This window comes from Bubalus bubalis, chromosome 1, assembly GCF_019923935.1.
Source record: "Bubalus bubalis isolate 160015118507 breed Murrah chromosome 1, NDDB_SH_1, whole genome shotgun sequence".
Taxonomy (NCBI): Eukaryota; Metazoa; Chordata; class Mammalia; order Artiodactyla; family Bovidae; genus Bubalus; species Bubalus bubalis.
In genome coordinates, this window is record NC_059157.1 from 143,691,819 (window position 1) to 143,714,308 (window position 22,490).

At 39.8% G+C, this 22,490-nt stretch overlaps 1 protein-coding gene across 1 annotated transcript in view; it reads right to left on the reverse strand.

Annotated features, from left to right (window-relative positions):
- Positions 1 to 22,490, reverse strand: part of LOC102399298 (EGF-like and EMI domain-containing protein 1) — a 705,282-nt gene that overhangs the window by 31,745 nt on the left and 651,047 nt on the right. Inside the window, exon 19 of the mRNA XM_044945114.2 lies at positions 9,534 to 9,665. Within this exon, the coding sequence (XP_044801049.2) occupies positions 9,534 to 9,665 (132 nt within the window). The remainder of the gene's footprint in view (positions 1 to 9,533; positions 9,666 to 22,490) is intronic.

The window sequence follows — 22,490 nt, forward strand, 5'->3', positions numbered from 1 at the left end:
AGAAGCAGCCTTAGAAATACAGATGGGGACATAGAGTTCCTGAAGCTGTTCATTAATAATATATAAGAAACTTAACCTTGAACTTCCTTGAAAATCTACCCACTTTTAGAATATGCTCAGAAAAAAAGACAATTCACCAAAGAAGGTTGTTTTATTCCTGCCTAGAAGAAGTCATTCTTTCAGTTACTATCTAAGTATAGTTTGTCTGATCTGGAATGATCTGGGTTTAATACACATAAGAATTCAAAACGGCAACAAACCTGGAGGAAGCATCTTAATTTTCTATTAGTGTCTCAGTTTTCTACTCTTATCCATGGATCTTGGCTGACCATGATGATACTTGTGTAAGAGGTAGATAAACGGCCAGACTTCAAGGCAGAAGGAGACTGAGCAGGGCAAAGAGTGACCTGAAAACCATATTATCTGTGCAATGATCGAAAGACTGGGGGTATTTAGCCAGGAGAAAATAGACCTAAGAAGATAGAACTGTCTTCACACATGAAAAGGAAGTCTTATGGAAAAGGAAGAAGGGAGATATTATCTCAATAAGGAAATAACTCTTTGAAAGCACTGTCCAGGATTGGAATAAGCTTTCACCATGAGGCAGTGAGCTACCCATCTCTGTAGGAGTTTAAGTAGAAATAGGATAAGTAACTAGAAGAGAAAATGTAGCAGGGATTCAAGCACTTAACTGACTTTGAAGCACTTCCAAATATGTTGTTGTCCTGCTCTATGAAACGTCTGGTACTTTAGTCTTAAAATCACAGAAGTTTTAGTTTCAAGAGACCTCAGGTCCATCTGGCTCAACAATTATTTGAAGATGAGGAAGTAGAGTATAGTTACTTAAAAATGTTATTGCACAAAATTATGTTACCTGGTAAACACAAGTTTCCTTTTTCCTGTCATATTTCTAAAATAAAAAGATGTAGAACATTTTGAAAAGACTGAGATTTGAACCCTGTATCTTCCACTTGCTAATGTGGAAGTCCTTCCTTTGAGCTCCTAGTTCTTCACTCCCAAAGAGGATGATAACAGAATCACAGGCTTGTTGTGTGAACAAGTAGGGCACCTAGCATATCACCAATCTCAGATAGCTCCCAAGTTAATGGTAGCCATTATTTTCTTTCACAGTGGCAAGATCATTGGTGGGCCTATGGCAACACCCTTTCCCTATCTGCTTAACCTGAGTGCAAAGGTTTCATTTTTGCCTGAGGTCCTTCCTCTTCCACAACGTTTTTGGTTTTTTTTTTTTTCTTTTTTTTTTAAATTTTATTTTTAAACTTTACATAATTGTATTAGTTTTGCCAAATATCAAAATGAATCCGCCACAGGTATACATGTGTTCCCCATCCTGAACCCTCCTCCCTCCTCCCTCCCCATTCCATCCCTCTGGGTCATCCCAGTGCACCAGCCCCAAGCATCCAATATCGTGCATCGAACCTGGACTGGCAACTCGTTTCATACATGATATTTTACATGTTTCAATGCCATTCTCCCAAATCTTCCTACCCTCTCCCTCTCTCTGAGAGTCCATAAGACTGTTCTCTACATCAGTGTCTCTTTTGCTGTCTCGTACACAGGGTTATTGTTACCATCTTTCTAAATTCCATATATATGCACAACGTTTTCACTTGGAAGCACAGTTCTAAAAATGGCTAAACTAGAGACTGAAGAGGCTGCGACGGCGCACAAGCGCGGCCGGGAGGAGCTACGCCAAGTCCAAGGAGCGGTGGCTGCGCGGGCGCTGGGCGCCGGAGGGCCTAGAGGAGCTATTCCACGTTCAATGTCAGGAGGGGCGGCAGTGAGGAGATACCCCTCCTCCAAGGTAAGGAGCAGCGGCTGCACTTTGCTGGAGCAGCCTTGAAGAGATACCCCACGTCCAAGGTAAGAGAAACCCAAGTAAGATGGTAGGTGTTGCAAGAGGGCATCAGAGGGCAGACACACTGAAACCATAATCACAGAAAACTAGTCAATCTAATCACACTAGGACCACAGCCTTGTCTAACTCAATGAAACTAAGCCATGCCCGTGGGGCCACCCAAGACAGGCGGGTCATGGTGGAGAGGTCTGACAGAATGTGGTCCGCTGAAGAAGGGAATGACAAACCACTTCAGTATTCTTGCCTTGAGAACCCCATGAACAGCATGAAAAAGCAAAATGATAGGATACTAAAAGAGGAACTCCCCAGGTCAGTAGGTGCCCAATATGCTACTGGAGATCAGTGCAGAAAGAATGAAGGGTTGGAGCCAAAGCAAAAACAATACCCAGTTGTGGATGTGACTGGTGATAGAAGCAAGGTCCAATGCCATAAAGAGCAATATTGCACAGGAACGTGGAATGTTAGGTCCATGAATCAAGGCAAATTAGAAGTGGTCAAACAGGAGATGGCAAGAGTGAACGTGGACATTCTAGGAATCAGCGAACTAAAATGGACTGGAATGGGTGAATTTAACTCAGATGACCATTATATCTACTACTGTGGGCAGGAATCCCTTAGAAGAAATGGAGTAGCCATCATGGTCAAAAAAAGAGTCTGAAATGCAGTACTTGGATGCAATCTCAAAAACGACAGAATGATCTCTGTTCATTTCCAACGCAAATCATTCAATATCACAGTAATCCAAGTCTATGCCCCCACCAGTAACACTGAAGAAGCTGAAGTTGAATGGTTCTATGAAGACCTACAAGACCTTTTAGAATTAACACCCAAAAAAAGATGTCCTTTTCATTATAGAGTACTGGAATGCAAAAGTAGGAAGTCAAGAAACACCTGGAGTAACAGGCAAATTTGGCCTTGGAGTACGGAATGAAGCAGGGCAAAGGCTAATAGAGTTTTGCCAAGAAAACGCATTGGTCATTGCAAACACCCTCTTCCAACAACACAAGAGAAGACTCTACACATGGACATCACCAGATGGTCGACACCGAAATCAGATTGATTATATTCTTTGCAGCCAAAGATGGAGAAGCTCTATACAGTCAACAAAAACAAGACCAGGAGCTGACTGTGGCTCAGCTCATGAACTCCTTGTTGCCAAATTCAGACTGAAATTGAAGAAAGTAGGGAAAGCCACTAGACCATTCAGGTATGACCTAAATCAAATCCCTTATATTTATACAGTGGAAGTGAGAAATAGATTTAAGGGACTAGATCTGATAGATAGAGTGTCTGATGAACTATGGATGGAAGTTCGTAACATTGTACAGGAGACAGGGATCAAGACCATCCCCATGGAAAAGAAATGCAAAAAAGCAAAATGGCTGTCTGAGGAGGCCTTACAAATAGCTGTGAAAAAAGAGAAGTGAAAAGCAAAGTAGAAAAGGAAGGATATAAGCATCTGAATGCAGAGTTCCAAAGAATAGGAAGAAGACATAAGAAAGCCTTTCTCAATGATCAGTGCAAAGAAATAGAGGAAAACAACAGAATAGGAAAGACTAAAGATCTCTTCCGGAGAAGGCGATGGCACCCCACTCCAGTACTCTTGCCTGGAAAATCCCATGGATGAAGGAGCCTGGTAGGTGCAGTCCATGAGGTCATGAAGAGTTGGACACGACTGAAGTGACTTAGCAGCAGCAGAGATCTCTTCAAGAAAATTAGAGATACGAAGGGAACATTTCATGCAAAGATGGGCTCGACAAAGGACAGAAATGGTATGGACCTAACAGAAGCAGAAGATATTAAGAAGAGGTGGCAAGAATACACAGAAGAACTGTACAAAAAAGATCTTCACGACCAAGATAATCACAATGGTATGATCACTCACCTAGAGCCAGACATCCTGGAATGTGAAGTCAAGTGGGCCTTAGAAAGCACACTATGAACAAAGCTAGTGGAGGTGATGGAATTCCAGTGGAGCTATTTCAAATCCTGAAAGTTGATGCTGTGAAAGTGCTACACTCAATATGCCAGCAAATTTGGAAAACTCAGCAGTGGCCACAGGACTGGAAAAGGTCAGTTTTCATTCCAATCCCAAAGAAAGGCAATGCCAAAGAGTGCTCAAACTACCACATAATTGCACTCATCTCACATGCTAGTAAAGTAATGCTCAAAATTCTCCAAGCCAGGCTTTAGCAGTATGTGAACCGTGAACTTCCTGATGTTCAAGCTGGTTTTAGAAAAGGCAGAGGAACCAGAGATCAAATTTCCAACATCCACTGGATCATCAAAAAAGCAAGAGAGTTCCAGAAAAACATCTATTTCTGCTTTATTGACTATGCCAAAGCCTTTGACTGTGTGGATCACAGTAAGCTGTGGAAAAAATCTAAGAGATGGGAATACCAGACCACCTGATCTGCCTATTGAGAAACCTATATGCAGGTCAGGAAGCAACAGTTAGACCTGGACATGGAACAACAGACTGGTTCCAAATAGGAAAAGGAGTATGTTAAGGCTGTATATTGTCACCCTGCTTATTTAACTTATATGCACCCTGCTTATTTAACTTATATGCAGAGTACATCATGAGAAATGCTGGGCTGGAAGAAGCACAAGCTGGAAACAAGATTGCTGGAAGAAATATCAATAACCTCAGATATGCAGATGACACCACCCTTATGGCAGAAAGTGAAGAGGGACTGAAAAGCCTCTTGATGAGAGTGAAAGAGGAGAGTGAAAAAGTTGGCTCAACTTTTAGAAAACGAAGATCATGGCATCTGGTCCCATCACTTCATGGCAAATAGATGGGGAAACAGTGGAAACAGTGTCAGACTTTACTTTTGGGGGCTCCAATATCACTGCAGGTGGTGACTGCAGCCATGAAATTAAAAGACACTTACTCCTTGGAAGGAAAGTTATGACCAACCTAGATAGCATATTGAAAAGCAAAGACATTACTTTGCCAACAAAGGTCCATCTAGTCAAGGCTATGGTTTTTCCAGTGGTCATGTATGGATGTGAGAGTTGGACTCTGAAGAAAGCTGAGTGCCAGAGAATTGATGCTTTTGAACTGTAGTGTTGGAGAAGACTCTTGAGAGTCCCTTGGACTGCAAGGAGATCCAACCAGTCCATTCTGAAGGAGGTCAGCCCTGGGATTTCTTTGGAAGGAATGATGCTAAAGCTAAAACTCCAGTACTTTGGCCACCTCATGCAAAGAGTTGACCCATTGGAAAAGACTCTGATGCTGGGAGGGATTGGGGGCAGGAGGAGAAGGGGACGACAGAGGATGAGATGGCTGGATGGCATCACTGACTCGATGGACGTGAGTTTGAGTGAACTCCGGGAGTTGGTGATGGACAGGGAGGCCTGGTGTGCTGCGATTCATGGGGTCACAAAGAGTCAGACACGACTGAGCTACTGAACTGCACTGAACTAAACTGAGAGACTGAATGACACTGGCTTCCTTCCACTTGATCCTGTATTTCTATGTAAGAATTGATGGTAAAGGACATTTTTGAGTGTTGCACATGTAGCAGGTTTTAGACACCAAGAAATGGTTTTTATTGAAACTCCAATTGCTTATAATCCCTATCTATATCCCATCCTAGAATCCACTGTCTCATCTTGAGCCTGAGACTCAAATGGCTTCTCCTTCCCTCCATCAGTCCCCTTCTCTTTCAGTTTTAAAATATTAATAAAATCCTTCAAGACAGAGAATGAACGGAAAACAGCTAAGATCATTCTTATCAAAGGTTATTTCTCTGTTACAGCTGTTGTATTACTTTTTTCCTTTCTATGAAAAATGACAAATGCACTTCACATTCTCACCTATTGTTTCTTCCTTCCAAAGGATGCCAGTTCTCATAGTTAATGGATACTTCTTTGGTGTACAGCATTCTTTAGTCCTCCTAAGAAGTTATTTTTGTCCCTTACTAAAATTCAATAGAGTGTATCTAAAAACAGAACTAGTAGTTTAAAAAGTCTCTGTCTTCTCTTATTCACCACAATATAAAATGTTTTCATGTCTATCTGGGTCAGTCTTTCAGAATGTAACTTTTAATAGCTTTTATCATTATTATATGATGCTTAAATGTTTGGTTGCTTGATAGTGGAGAAAAAAAACACAAAGAAAGAAAAAGGTATAGTTGGAAACAATGAAGTGTGCTGTGTACTGCTGGCATGTTGCTTCTAAAAAGGAGGTTAAATTAAGAATTGACTAATATAAAAAATTCTGCAATCCCATGAGTTGGTAGTGAAAAGTGACGTGGGTTTTTGTTCAAATAGGGAAATGAAAACACCCCATAAAGTGAAATTTACATATTCATTAATTAAGAAAATGTTGAACTGTAGATATAATAATGGGTATAAAAGAATGAGCGTCAGTTAAAAGGAAAGAAGAGTTAGATGCTGTTATCTGATGAATTTATATAACCGATATATGTAAAGGTCTATATTTTAAGATCACTTTCATTTGAATTGAAGTGACTTGGAAAACATAATTTCTCTCTGACATATACTCATTTCAAACTGCCTGAATGGTGGTTTTGCATTTGAAAATACCATCTTTTGCTGTTTCTTCTTGGTATACAGAAAGAAAATAAGCCTTCAACTTAATTATCCTTTTAAAATTGGGACACTGAATATGATGAAATTAACCTTCTAATGAGCATAACATCTGTTGAAAGACAGTATATGCACTAACCTCTTAATCCCGCAACTCATTAAATTTATATTAAGAGTATGATATCTGTTTACAAAAGTACCCATAACTTTTTCCCCAAGAATAAGTTATTTTACTGACAGCTCTACTTTCTCATATAATTCTGTGACTATGTGAAAGTCTAACTTCTAGAATCATGCACACGTCTCTTGCTCAGATGTTCACTAAATTTAACAAGTAAACATACGCCCAGGAGATAATGATTTCATTTGGCTTGATGGGGTGTTCAGTCTCCCCTCTCTAATTTCCTAAAATTCCACTTTGATCATTGCTTGGCCTTTGTTCTATTCTTTACAATTATTTTCCCCAGGAAATTTTGTTTCTTGAACAATGGATATTTGGTTATTTTCCATTGTGTGTGTGTGTGTGTGTGTGTGTGTGCACATGTGCTCAGTCGTGTCTGACTCTCTGAGACCCCATGGACTGTAGTCCACTAGGCTCCTCTGTCCATAGGATTCTGCAGGCAAGAACATTGTAGTAGATTGCCATTTCTTCTTTCAGGGGATCTTCCCAACCCAGGGATCTAGCGTCTCCTGCCCTGGCAGATTTCTTTACCACTGTGCCACATAGGAAGCCATTATTTTCAATTAGAAGATGATTATTAATATTTTCCCTTATCCTTGCACCACCCCCTCTACATGAAGGAGATTAACTAAGAAGAAGCTTGGAAATGAATTCACCATTCTTATTTGTTTAAATATTAAAGGTTACTGTATACCATGAGGAAGTGAGTGACATTTGGGAAGTTTAATTAGGAAGTTAGAACAAGCAAGGTTGTGATTGTATCTTGAGACACTTAGCTCCAAAGCAAATATGCAAAGCATGAATCTGTTTTTCAGTCTGTTTTCCTAGTAGTATTTGACCAGTTTATTCACATATGCACCAGCCATTGTTACACAGTTTTATTTTATTCTTAAAAACAGATACTAAGATTTGGTCTGTCTGAATAGTCATTGCTATGAGCAAGACCATTTAAGCCAAGCTTCCACTCATGTCTTGATATCTTCCTCTTGGCACAGGTGAGCTATCCTGTGGCCCATGTTTCTCAAAGTGTCTTAAACCAAGTGTTATGGGTCTTCTTATAGATACTGTCAACAGAGTGGTCTATGGTTCTAGAGGATTCCAATGCTTTCAGTTCACTCAGAGAGACTTCTAACAAATCATACTGCAGGTTGGAGAAATGAAAGATTTCCAGGATCTGTAATCACCTAACAATTTCATGTTGCTCATAAAATACATAGCAAGATGAATTTACATCTACCAAGTTTGTTTGTTTTCCTCCCTGCTTGCTATCCATCAGATCAGATCAGATCAGATCAGTCGCTCAGTCGTGTCTGACTCTTTGCGACCCCATGAATCGCAGCACACCAGGCCTCCCTGTCCATCACCAACTTCCGTACTGGGACTAAACCACCCAGTATAAATTAAGGAAAAGTGGTGAGATTCCTACTCCGTTTGTCTGCTTCCTCTGACCTCTACTGAGAGAAAATGTTGATTCTTCACTCCAAACCTGGGAAGATGAAAGCCCGGTTGTTTTTGGCTGCTGGAATGTTTGCTTTTGAGCCAGCTACACCTTTTATGGATATTTTCTTGAACCCCTCTTTTGTCGTCCTATAATTACAGTGCATCTTGCCAAGGAACCTTTGCAGCAACTTCCAACCACGTGTTGCCTGGAACTGAGCCCATTGGACTAGTCAGGGAGCGGCTCCCGGCCTCAACCTGGCTTTTTCAAGGCAAAGCTCTCCTCCTTCAACCCAAGGTAGCTGGCTTTCTGAAATGTAAGCTTTCAGTTTACATTTACATTTCAGCTTTATGTAACTTAATTTTGATTTATTCAGATGAAATATCCTTGATACCAAGAAGAAATTTTTCCTGAGAAGTGTGACAGCCTCAAATGAGAAAATCACTCCTGTCTTCCATTGCTTGAGATTTGCCATGACCGAAAAAATAATTAAAATTTTATTAATTTAATGCTTTAGTTCTTCATTGTAAGTTTGAATAATGCAATGGTTGTAGGTTCTATGGGTGTATGAAACCATTTTTGTACATGCTTAACTGTGTTTTTAGTTGGTAAAGTTTAAAATTAGGACAAATGTGAGAATTGATATTCAAAATATATATTCTATGGCTTGTGGAAAATGGGAACCAATAGCTTGACCATGAGTCTATGTTTTATGGCTGGTGTTTTTTGGGCGAGATCCAAAACTCATCCACACACTTGCAGAATTAGGAAAGGAAAGTAGGGGGAAAAAAAAACCTGTTATAAGAACCACTGGGGAGAAAAGAGAGTTAGCAAGGGCCAAGTTGGGGGAAAAATGAAACTAAAGCCAAATCATTTTATCCTTAAACCTATAAAAAGTACATTATAAATAATTACGAGCTTAAAAATTAAGTAGCTGACTGAACATTTTAACATGTTCCTTGGGAGTTTTTATCATGTGTTCTCCTATAACCATTTCTATGTTAAAATCTCCTAACAAATGAATATAAGGTGTTTGGTCAAGGGACTATTCTTTTTTACTATACAACAATGAGCCAACTGGCATTTTGTCATTTAAGCAAGTCACTGTTTTCATTCCAGAATAACAATTTATTTAACTTGATTGTTCTTAAAAGCAGATTGCGGAACTAAGTTTATGAATCACTCTGAATATGTTGCCATTTGCTATATATTGATTTATAATACTTCGTTTATATTTCCTTCTTTCTTTCTCTTTAATTCTTATCTTTTTCTTGGGGATATTTTGACTAGGAAAGGCAAATGGGAGAATGAGTTACACAGGAAAGTATGTTTTCAACCATTCTAATAAAAACTCCCACAGGATTTACAATAATTCAGAACCTTGAATTAACATTTGCCCTTTAGCATTCCGAGTGATGACCCACTCCAGCAGTGTCTCTTCAATAAATTACAACTAAGGCACAGAACACACTTACGGAGATGACAACAGTTTCCATGGTAGCCAGGCAGACAGGTACATCTCCCTGTGACTGGGTGACACTCCTCATTCTCAGCTGAACACTGACATACCTGTTTACAGTCCTTCCCGAATGTGCCTGGTGGACAAACTAAGGGAAAGAGGAAATGTAAACCCAATGAATTAAATTTGTCTGTGTATATATAGCTCTAAAAGTGAAAGCAGGGGAAAATTTATTAAATAAGACCATTGCCTACAGAAGTGTGCTACCCATTGGGATTTAGGTTTCATTAAATTTACTTGGGGATTACTTCAGTGTTTGATTTTGTTTTGTTCAGTCAATTTGTGACCGACTGTCAAGGGCCAGCTGCAATTTTCTTGTCACTAAAGAAACTCATAGGGTGATGTCAGGTAAAATCAACTAAAATAATAGTATAATTCATGAGGGACCACATATCTGGATAAAGATTTTTTGTGTGTGTGCAGCCGGTTTAAATTCTCAAAGTTGTTTCTCTCTGTGCATTAGTATATACTGTATTTGTGTCACTTGTCAGCTACTCTGCTGGTTTTGAGATTTTTTTTTTTTACAGCCCAAGCAGTAAAAGGTTTCCTTCCCAACTTCTAAATAATATCATACCATTTTTTTACGAGAAGAGAAAGGCTTTCTAGATATTTCTCAATTTATCAGCTTACAAGTTGTAGTCAAGCACACATTTTGAATTTCATGGTTGTATCTGATGACAATTCAAACACATTCAGTGGAAAAAAAAATCAGATAATTTAGGTTGCTGCACCTAAAGTTGCATAACAATTTCTGGATCAACCTTTTATCACCTCGGGAGTGATTAGCATCATGAAAGAACAAACCTTTTAGAAAACCCTCACACTGGAGAAGTTATTAGTTGCCTTGTTCACGGTATCCCTCTGTTTCATTGGCTATGGGGTTATTTGTTTTCTCAGCATCAACAATCCTTAAGATCATTTCATCTTCCAGTTTTCTTTTTAGATAGAAATGACAGCAATGGTAGACAAACTAGATATTCTAACTTTAAAGGCCCTTGGTTGCTTCAGTTCAGTTCAGTTCAGTCGCTCAGTCGTGTCCGACTCCTTGCGACCCCGTGAATTGCAGCACGCCAGGCCTCCCTGTCCATCACCAACTCCCGGAGTTCACCCAGACTCACGTCCATCGAGTCAGTGATGCCATCCAGCCATCTCATCCTCTGTCGTCCCCTTCTCCTCCTGCCCCCAATCCCTCCCAGCATCAGAGTCTTTTCCAATGAGTCAACTCTTCGCATGAGGTGGCCAAAGTTGCTTGCTTAGTATTAAAAACAAAGACTGATGAAGTATGGGTGATTAATTTTAAAAAGAGAATTTTCTCCTCTCTTCTTGACTGGGATATGTACAAGTAAGAGAATTAGGTGGAATCTGACTCAGCATGTGAACAACTATTTATATAGTCTGCTGTTGATCTAAACATCCTTTTTCTCTAAGAATCAGTGATTATTCACATATATATCAGTAAAGCATTTATCCTGAACTTGCTAGGTATGCCAAAGAGCACATCTGGTTTTATTGGTTGAGAAGTTGATTAACTTTACTTGTTAATGAGTGGTGAAGCAAGAAGAACTGGTCATGGCATTTCAGAGGTGACTGGAAGCGGATGTTTGTGATATTCTTACTTCCTTCACATCGTTGTCAGTAAATACATAAGAGCATCAGCCCCATTTCACCATGACGTGATGAAAGGTACTCCCTAATGAAAGGCTCACAATCAGAAAAAATCAAATGTGTGTCTTTGAAGCCTTCTGATAAATTCAAAAGCCATGAGCTGCGGTTCTACAAATTCTTGCCATCACTGGGAAGACCTGTTTTTGCCATGGCATTACTGAGCATAAAGCTTGACAGGGCCACAGCAAATACAGCCACAAAATTCTGTGCTCTGAGGAGAATAACAACATTAACGAGTCAAAGTGGCCATGCTAAACTCAGAAGTGTTTGTGTAATAAGTTCCAATTTCCCCATCTATTTAGCCATTTCCCGTCTTGAGTTATGGGGCCCACTGGCTTGGGGCTTTGAGGGAAGCAATATTCTGTATGATTTGCTTTGATAGAGAGGGGCCTTATGATTACTGTGCTGGTCTGCAAGATCCATTGAAGGCTGTGTGGTCTAGAGGAAATGGCATGAACTTTGGGTCAGGGAGGCTCAGCACCAGTATGGACGTTCAGTTCAGTTCAGTTCAGTCACTCAGTCGTGTCCGACTCTTTGTGACCTCATGAATCGCAGCACGCCATATATCTCTGGCTTTAAACAATTGTTTAAGACCACAGTTCACTTCAGTTCAGTTGCTCAGTTGTGTCCGACTCTGCGACCCCATGGACTGCAGCACGCCAGGCTTCCCTGTCCATCACCAACGCTCGGAGCTTACTCAAACTCATGTCCATTGAGTCAGTGATGTCATCCAAACATCTCATCCTTTGTCATCCCCTTCTCCTCCTGCCTTCCATCTTTCCCAGCATCAGGGTCTTTTCCAATGAGTCAGTTCTTTGCATCAGGTGGCCAACTTATTGGAGTTTCAGCTTCACCATCAGTCCTTCCAATGAATATTCAGGACTGATCTCCTTTAGGATGGACTGATTGGATCTCCTTGCAGTCCAAGGGACTCTCAAGAGTCTTTTGCAAACCACAGTTCAAAAGCATCAGTTCTTCGTAGTCCAACTTTGTAGTCTAACTTTCACATCCATAAATGACTACTGGAAAAACTATAGCTTTGACTAGATGGACCTTGGTTGGCAAAGTAATGCCTCTGCTTTTTAATATGCTGTTTAGGTTGGTCATAGCTTTTCTTCCAAGGAGCAAGTGTCCATTAATTTCATGACTGCAGTCACTATCTGCAGTGATTGTGGAGCCCCCCAGAAGCAAAGTCTCTCACTGTTTCCATTGTTTCCTCATCTATTTGCCATGGAGTGATGGGACCGGATGCCATGGTCTTCATTTTTTGAATGTTGAGTTTTAAGCCAACTATTTCACTCTCCTTTTTCACTTTCATCAAGAGACTCTTTAGTTTTTCTTTGCTTTCTGCCATAAGGGTGGTGTCATCTGTGTATCTGAGGTTATTGATATTTCTCCTGGCAATCTTGATTCCAGCTTGTGCTTCATCCAGCCTGGCATTTCACATGATGTATTCTGTATATAAGTTAAATAAGCAAGGTGATAATATGCAGCCTTGACATTCTCCTTTCCCAATTTGGAACCAGTATGTTGTTCCATGTCCAGTTCTAACTGTTGCTTCTTGACCTGCTTACAGATTTCTCAGCAGGCAGGTAAGACGGTCTGGTATTCCCATCTCTTGAAGAATTTTCCAAAGTTTGTTGTGATCCACACAGTCAAAGACTTTGGCATCTTCAATAAGATCCTCAATTTCCTCTTCAGTACGGTGGGATCAATGAGAGCTATCTCACAGATTATTATGAGGAATAACCAAGTAGACATAGTAATATAGGGGAATCTCATTGTATTTCAGTAAAATCTGTTTCCTTTCCATTGAAACCCTTATACTTAAAATCAGGATCAACTATTTAACAGAGATACTATATATGGGCAAAATCCATACACACATTCAGAATAATATGGGAAAAGTATCTAATATTTAAAGACCAATGTTTTTCTAAACAAATGTTCTATATTAATGCATATATATGCTGTTGATGAACCTGTTTTCAGGGATGGAATGGAAATGCAGATATAGAAAACAGACTTGTGGACACAGTTGGAGAAGGAGAGAGTGGGATGAATGAAGAAAGTAGCACCTACATACATACACTACCACAGGTTAAACAGAGAGCTGGTAAGAAGTTACTGTGTAATGCAGGGAGCCCAGCCTGATGCTCTGTGATGATGACCTAGAGGGGTGGGATAAAGGGAGGGGAGGGAACCTCAAGAAGGAGGTGATATATATCACCAGGAGGTGATACTGGTTCTCATAAACCAGTATAATTATGACTGGTTTGTATTGTTGTACAGCAGAAACCAACACAATATTGTAAAGCAATTTTCTTCCAATTAAAAAATTAAAAAGAAATAAAGATTGATATTTTTCTAAAAAAACATTGAAATCACATGGCATGACGTCTCTGAAATACATATAAATAAAATGTATCCACATCCTCCTCAATCGTTCTGCATTTTGAAGCTTCACCAAAATGTTCACAAATGTTAATCACTTCTCCATCCCAAGAAGAGTTCAAGCAAATCCTTAGCTTTGATTCTTGAACTCCAGTGGAATCAAAATTGCAGAAAATATAAATAATTACTCAGGAAAAATTGATCTCTTGAAGTTCTCAAAGTCAGTTCTTAAATGGATGTTTAAGTGTCTTTGAAGGAATTTACAAGTTGGGATCGAACTCACATCTCTTATATCTCCTGCATTGGCAGGCAGGTTCTTTACCACTAGCACCACCTGGGAAACCCCATATTGAAAACCAATAAAGTGAAAATGGAAATAAAAGCAGCAAAAGCATTTTGAATGTTATTAAAGAGAATTTTTGAGAAATACTATAGTATTTCTTAGATTATATAGGCATCATGAAAAACATCTATCAATTGTCATCTGGCTGAATGACTTTGATTAGGACTTCTGACGAAATCAAATTTGAAGCAAAAGCTGCTCCTTGTCCTCTGAAGGAGAAGGTGGTGTATTAGTTTGTTGCCTCATGATCCCTGATAGACTGCATTATGAGGCATGCTTTCACTCCATCTTACAAAACTGAACTTGCAGAATTCTGGAACATTCTCATTCAGCCAAGAGATATTTCCTGGATACTTACTATGTGCTGGGTTCACAACAGTGAGCAAAATCAAATGTGGTACTTGTACCCTTCAAAGTTGCAATAGAAGAAAGAGGAAAACAACAAAATAATCACTCAAATAAATACCTAATTTTAAACTGTTGTAAGGGGGTAGGGTGCTATGAGAGAGAATGACATCAGGGACCCTAATTTAGACTGGCAGAGAGAGGATGGGATGTGTTTTGTTTCAGAGGTTCTCTGTGAGGAGATTACCATTTAACAGATCTGAAACACTAGAAAGAGTATATGTAGTGGGAAGGGAAAGGTGACGGAAAAGAAGAGGGAAGAGAAAAAATTTCCAAAGTGAAAGATCCAAGTATGTATGAGTTACTGATGTGTGAAAGCCACTCAGTTGTGTCTAACTCTTTGCAACCCCACGTTCTATACAGTCCATTGAATTCTCCCAGCCAGAATACTGCAGTGGGTAGCCTTTCTCTTTTCCAGGGGATCGTCCTAACCCAGAGATCAAACCCAGGTCTCCTGTATTACAGGCAGATTCTTTACCAGCTGAGCCACAAGGGAAGCCTGAGTTACTGATATAATTCTCAAATAGTGTGTGGGCAATGGTACTTGTGTATGTATGTTAGACAATGGTAAGGCGTCTAGTCAAGGCTATGGTTTTTCTAGTGTTCATGTATGGATGTGAGAGTTGGACTATAAAGAAAGCTGAACGCAGAAGAATTGATGTTTTTGAACTATGGTGTTGGAGAAGACTCTTGAGAGTCCTTTGGACTGCAAGGAGACCCAACCAGTCCATCCTAAAGGAGATCAGTCTTGGGTGTTCATTGGAAGGACTGATGTTGAAGCTGAAACTCCAATACTTTGGCCACCTCATGCAAAGAGCTGACTCATTGGAAAAGACCCTGATGCTGGGAAATATTGAGGCTGAGAGGAGAAGGGGACGACAGAGGATAAGATGGTTGGATGGCATCATCGACTCAATGGACATGGGTTTGGGTGGACTTTGGAAGTTGGTGATGAACAGGGAGGCCTGGTGTGCTGTGGTTCATGGGGTCACAATGGGTCAGACATAACTGAGTGACTGAACTGAACTGAACTGATATTGTTATAAATGTTTCTCTATTGGCTTCCTATGCCTGTTGTAACAAACTGTCACAAATTTAGTGGCTTTTAAAAACAAACTTATTCTCTCACAGTTCTGCAGGTTAGAAGTCTAAAATCAGGATGTTGGCAGGTCTGCATTTTTTCTGAAGACTTAAAGATAGGATCTATTTTTTTCCCTCTTCTAGTTCCTAGAACCCACTTATATTCCTTGGCTTATGGCCACTTTCTTAAATCTGCTAAGCCAGCAGCTTAGCTTCTTTTTATTCTTTTTCCCTCTTTTCTTTTTTTTTTTTTTATTATTTGTATTTATTTGGCTCTGTTGGGTCTTAGTTGCGGCACGCCAGATCTTTAGTTGCAGCGTGTGGGATCTAGTTCCCTGACCAGGGATAGAACCCAGTCCCCCTGCATTGGGAACACAGAGTCTTAGCTGCTACACCCTCAGGGAAGTCCTGTTTCCCTCTTATAAGAACCTTTTTGATTATATTAGGTCTATCAGGTAATCCAGAAAAATCTCTCCATCTCCAATCCTTAATCACTTCTGCAAAGTCCTATTTGACATGTAAGATAACGTATTAACAGACTGCAGAAACTGGGACATCTTTGAGAGCCTATCATTCAGCCTATCACAATCTCTATATTCCCAAGTATTTTAAGTAGCTTCTGATTTATCCTTCGAGATCATGTTATTAAATAGTTATGTTACTAATAATAGCTTGATGCACAAGTCATTATAGAAATCAACACAAAAATATAATTTTTTTAAGAACTATATAATATAAAAATATGGAAAAACTATCATCAGTTATTTTAAAAATTTTTTACTTACTGGAACCAAAGGACATGTTGTAATGAATGTCACTTTGAGAATAACTTGGGATTCTTGAGAGGTCAGAACCCAGCAAGAACCTGGGAAGCAGCTTGAGGGCCCAGATATACCTACAGTAACACTGAAGAAGAGACTTCTCAAGGGCTAAAACTGAGAGAAGTAAAAGACTAAACACACATCACAGTGGATTTTTCCACATCATGAACTGCTTGTTGTTCTTAGTGATTCATGTATAATATTATTTTTCTGTTTTAAGAAAATAATTTTGGGGCTTCCTATCTATAGAACAGTGTTTGGTTTTATTAATATGTGTAAAGTCTCCTTTAAGCAGGTGCTACTGTATGAACAGTATGAGAAGGCTACTGTACACATAGTAAGATAAGCAGATAATTAAACCACTTGCACAACTGGTAAGGTTACTAAGTGGAAAAATCAGAACAAAACTAAGATGGCCTTAGGATGAGCTCTGAGCTTTTTTCCATTCTCTCAGGGATTTTTCTTAGGAAGTGAGAAGGGTGCTAATTTTATATAACATTGAAGAGATTACAAAGTTGGATAATAGACCAAGTTGTGCTTTAACTTAGTAGGTATGAAAATCAGCCTGGAGAGTTTTATATTGACAATTTCTTATTCACCTTGTTTACTAGTTAGCCATCCAGGCCCCTGGAAGAACTGGTCAAACCAGTTTCAAGTAGTATAATCCATGCCGCTTTCTAGTTTAAATCATTCTGAACCACAAAACCTCTGTGGGTGGCTTCTCTAGATTTAAGTTGTTTTTCTATATTAAAGCTGAAGTTCCAATAATTTGTCCACCTGTTGCAAAGGGCCAACTCATTGGAAAAGACCCTGATGCTGGGAAAGATTGAAGGGACAAGGAGAAGGGGGCGACAGAGGGTGAGATGGTTGGATGGCATTACTGACTCAATGGACGTGAGTTTGAGCAAACTCCGGGTGATAGTGAAGGACAGGGAAGCCTGGAGTGCTGCAGTCCATGGGTCGCAAAGAGGCAGACACAGCTTAGTGACTGAACAACACAATTAAAGTGAGATTTCACCCTTTGAATTAATCAGTGAATGTACTCCAAAATAAGACTGAATTGACAGTTACTACCTTTTGATTTATGTAGAATTTATATCACTTTTACCATGGAGGTATGACTTGAATAGAGATAAATACCCAAAAGATTTTGGAAGGGGGAATATTGCATTTTCGATTTATTGCATTCTCAGGCATTTGAATGATTTTTATTAAAAACTGAGGAGTCATTTTGTTAAATTCAAGTTGAAACAAAGTCAATTAGACAAGCTGATTAACCCTGAAAACCTCATGAACACTGCTTCTCACCTAATTTTACGATGGGTAAACTTTCTAATAGTGCTTTTTGCTTCTAAGAAATAAGGGTTATCTTCTTCAAAGTGACTCCTGAGAGGTCATTCATATCTTTACTTTTTCCACTAAAATTTAAAGATGAATGAGATCTCTACTAGAGAATGTAATGAATTTGTCTTTATTTAATTGTCTTGTCTACTGCCTTATATATTCATAATTATTTTCCATGAGCAATATATCTGGCTGGCAAATGTTTTCTGAGATGGCACACAGAATTCAAACCATACATAGAAGAAAATGCAATGAATTGACTTTTTGTCTGGAAATTTATGACTGTCTTAGCATTTGTCACGGCACAAAGTAATTTCTCATGGGAAGACCCTGTCCAGCCTAGCAAGGAGATACATTGTGTAGTCCCAAGATCACTGTGACAGTTACAAACTCCAAGGCCGTCTATACCAGCACAGAGTTCCTGACAAGCTAAATAAGCATAAGCAGAAAGATGCTTTAGACTGTCAAAACAAGTACCTACCCTCTCACTGGTTAAGAAAAAAAAAAAAAAAAAAAAAGGATGTATACAGCTTTCATGATGGTCGGAGAGGTATATGCAAATTTCATCTAATACTTTGCTTCTTACAATTTGGGATTGACCTTAGATGGTTTATGACAGCATATTTTGCTCAGGTCCTTATCAAAGGCCTTGTGATAGATCAGCTGTCATCCACCCGTTTCTCAGAATGTCTTTGTATTAAACTAATGGTCCAGCAGAACAGCCAGGCTGACAGGCAGGTTATTTATTTGCAATCTGGTAAAAGAACTGACAACTTCATTGTTTTAATTGTTCATTTTTCATGGCTTGATGCATTAGCTCACTCAGATCTTTGTGCCTCAGTCAGAGGATAAATATATGGGGATGAGGGCATCAGAATGGCTGAGTCCGTGGTAAAGTTCAAGAAGCTGCAGAGAGACCCACGGTGCCGGTTGTGATTACTAGCATCCCACAAGTATCTGGGGATTTTTTTTTTTTTTTTTTGTCTTATCTATGTTCTGCATCTCTTTCCTCTCTTTCAGGAAGACCTATGATGTCAGCTACTGATCTGATTGTTTCTTGAAACAATGTTCCTGGTTCTCACAGCCTATTAAGGGAGAAAGACCGGAGTGGCCTAGAGTCTCCATGTCTCAGTCAGGGTGGGGACCTGCCAGACAGAGGCCCAGAGACCTCACATATAAAGATATTATCGAGAGCAGATATAGCTCAGTCAGAGCCTCTCCAAATTGCCCTCAAGTTTTTTTTTTTTTTTTGCTAAATATACCCAGCCTGGCCTTAACTTGGGAGATTTAATTCTAATTCATGATTGTTTGATATGGACTGAAGAGATATATTTTTTGAATCCCATGATGAACTCCTGGTTGAGAGCTATTAATCTAGAGTATAGAACAACACACTCAATTTACAGACAAGACATCCAAATAGAGTGAATCATTTGCCCAAGGTCATAGCCAATTAACGACAGAGCTAAAACTAGAACCCAGGGGTCCTGACCCTTGGATCAATGACCTTGTCATTCTCTGCATCAGATACCATTCTCTGAGCTACTGAGACACTTCAAGAAGGTTCTCCCAAGACCTTCTACACATCCTAAAGTGTCAGGGGGATAAGATGGAGGTGACCATGTGCAACTCAAGGCTTATCTCAAATACTGGCCCTCAGAGAGAAGAAGACATGTCCATGGTCCAGTAATAAACATAGAGGGGGTGACTGTTAAGAAATTGGTACCCAAATCATATTACTAATTTATTGCTTTTCCTTCAGATTAAAATTGAAAGCATCTCCAGGGAAGAGGCAATGTTTTATTATTTGTAATATGCCTGATGCCTCTCATATAACCTAGAACACAGAAGTTGCTCAATAAATATTTGTTGAAGGAAACAAAAAAGAAGGAAGGGATACTTTTCTAGTCCAATATGCATGACTGTGTGCAAGGCTGATCCTACACAAAAACAGAACACTGGCTCCCTGGCTGGTATGTGTATACAATCATTTGCTTATTAAATATTTATTCAACATTTACATTATTCACAAGGTCCTGTGCTTGACACTGATGATATAAAATTGAATATGCCTAGTATCTGTTTTGGAGAATCCAAGAGAACTCATTCAGGAAGACATGTGAAAAATTGATATAGAACATTCTAACAAGTGCTACATACAGATATGTAAGAAAGGCTAAGGAATCTAAAAGAAATGAATAGTTAATCCTATCAGGTGGGAATCAAGGTATCCTCAGAGAGATAGCATTAGAACTGGGTCTAGAAGAGTAGAAATTCATCTGTAAGAAGGAAGAGAATGAATGAATCAAGTCTTTTATTGAAAGTGACAGACACATTACTTCATGGTTACAGGACAGGGTTTAGGAACAAGAATGATGTTGAAGAGTTGTGCTGGTCCTTAAAAGTGAGGCATTTTTAATAGCACACTGAAGCCTTGATCTGGTGCTTGCAAGTTGCCATAGAAACATCATGGTCAAACTGATGACAGTGTGCATATTGGATTGGAGGATGGGAGCCCATTGCGGGGGCCATTGTAGGCATCTTCTGCTCAGCATGCTAAGTCGCTTCAGTCGTGTCCGAATCTGTGCGACCCCAGAGATGGCAGCTCACCAGGCTCCCCCGTCCCTGGGATTCTCCAGGCAAGAACACTGGAGTGGGTTGCCATTTCCTTCTCCAATATATGAAAGTGAAAAGTGAAAAGTGAAAGTGAAGTCGCTCAGTCGTGACCGACTCCTAGCGACCCCATGGACTGCAGCCTACCAGGATCCTCTGTCCATGGGATTTGCCAGGCAGGAGTACTGGAGTGGGTTGCCATTGCCTTCTCCGTAGACATCTTAGAGAGAGACAAAAACCTGAACTGGAGATCTGGACAAGGATGGAGATAAGGGGTTGTTCCAAGAGACTTTCTTTGAGGTGGAATAAATTGGACCAGATGACAGATTGTATAAGAGATCAGAAGAAATGCTCTTGGTTCCTAAGTATTTCTCTCATTGCTTGTTGTTATATGTTTGCTTGTTTTTGCCATATGACATCTCTCTTCCAAAATGGCCCAATACACTTATATTTGAGTTGCAAACACACTAGAAAATTTTAAGACATTGATTGCAGAAGTTCATAGCAAATAAGCAAATCTGAATCAGCATGCAGTCATCCTTACATTTTTTGATAACAGGCCTTTTCAGTTTACCTTGGCAATTAAAGCACTAGTTGGAGAGGGCAGACTGAGAGGGCAAGGTCATTGTAAGAGCCACAGAGTGTGGATAATCCAGTGGCTCAGAATTGGAAAATAGCATGTGGAACAGAAAAGGGAAATGAGGCGAAGACCTGGGGCTCACATAGGTGATGAAAGCAAGTTCCACCTGGCTCATTTTAAGGCTTGTTTTCTGAGTATATGCTCATACATGACATAATCATTAAGGAAATGTTCAGAGTGTTTTAGTCAAAGTGACAATGTTCCTTTTTGCAATGGAACCTTCTATGCCACGGTCAGCATGCTATCTCACTGGGGCCTTCATGATGGCTGTCGCCTTTTTTTGGAACCTGGTGATTGCCATCCTCCACATGTGTGGACATTACTAACAAATACCTGTTAACAATATTTCCTCCTTGTCAGTGCTCCAGATAAAAGTTAAACAACACATAAAATTTCGAGAACTTTACCATTTCAGTTTACTGTGGATGGATTATATTAATATCCACAGGAGAAATAGGCATCTGTATGTACATGCTAAGTCGCTTCAGTCATGTCTTTGAAACCCTCTGGACTGTAGCCCATCAGGCTCCTCTGTCCATGGGGTTGTCTAGACAAAAATACTGGAGTGAGTTGCCATATCCTTCTCTAGGGCATCTTCTTGACTCAGGGATGGAACCAAGTCTCTTATATCTCTTGGATTGGCAGGTGGTTCTTTATGACCAGTACCATCTGAGAAGGCCCAGGAGAAATATATCCATTTTAAAAACCAAGGGTTAATTTATGTAGGCCTATTTTTCAATCTTATGTTTTATTCAGCTACTAAAAGGTGAATTAAGTAGCATGGTGAAAATTGTGGTTAGGAGACTTTTACCCCCAGCAGATGTTCAGAATATAAGAATTCAAGCAGAGAGAGGGGAACAGTTTATAGAAATAAAAGAAGGCAAGAATGACCAGAGAGTAGGTTATGGGAAATTAGTGAATTGCAGAACTGAAGAAAGGCTCCTGACTAAAGAGCTGACATTCTTTGAGTATCTACAGTGCATCAGATCTGTTCTAAACTCTCTCCCTGTATTATTTCATTTTATAACCTGAACAACTCTGCAAGGGAATGGCTATTATTATTTTTATTTTACAGCAAAAACTAAGGAAACTAATGTGAAGTCATTTGTTTAAAGTATGCACAGTCTGAGTCAGCATTGGTGACTTAGTATCACTTTCTTAGGCATGACTTTATACTTCTTCCCAGGAGTTATTACACTAATGGTGGGGTGGGGTGGGAGGTAGGAACATACCCTATTGGTTTATGGGCCCTTAAGAAAGGACCGGAGGGCTTCCCTGATAACTCAGTTGGTAAAGAATTTGCCTAGGAGACCCGGGTTCGATTCCTGGGTGGGGAAGATCCACTGGAGAAGGGATAGGCTACCCATTCCAGTATTCTTGGGCTTTCCTTGCCGTTCAGCTGGTAAAGAATATGCCTGCAATGGGGGAGACCTGGGTTTAATCCCTGGGTTGGGAAGATCCCCTGGAGAAGCAAAAGGCTACCCACTCCAGTATTCTGGCCTAGAGAATTCCATGAACTGTATAGCCATAGTGTCACAAAGAGTCCTATATGACTGAGCGACTTTCACTTTCACTTTTCAAGAAAGGACTTGAGATCCATGTTCTCAC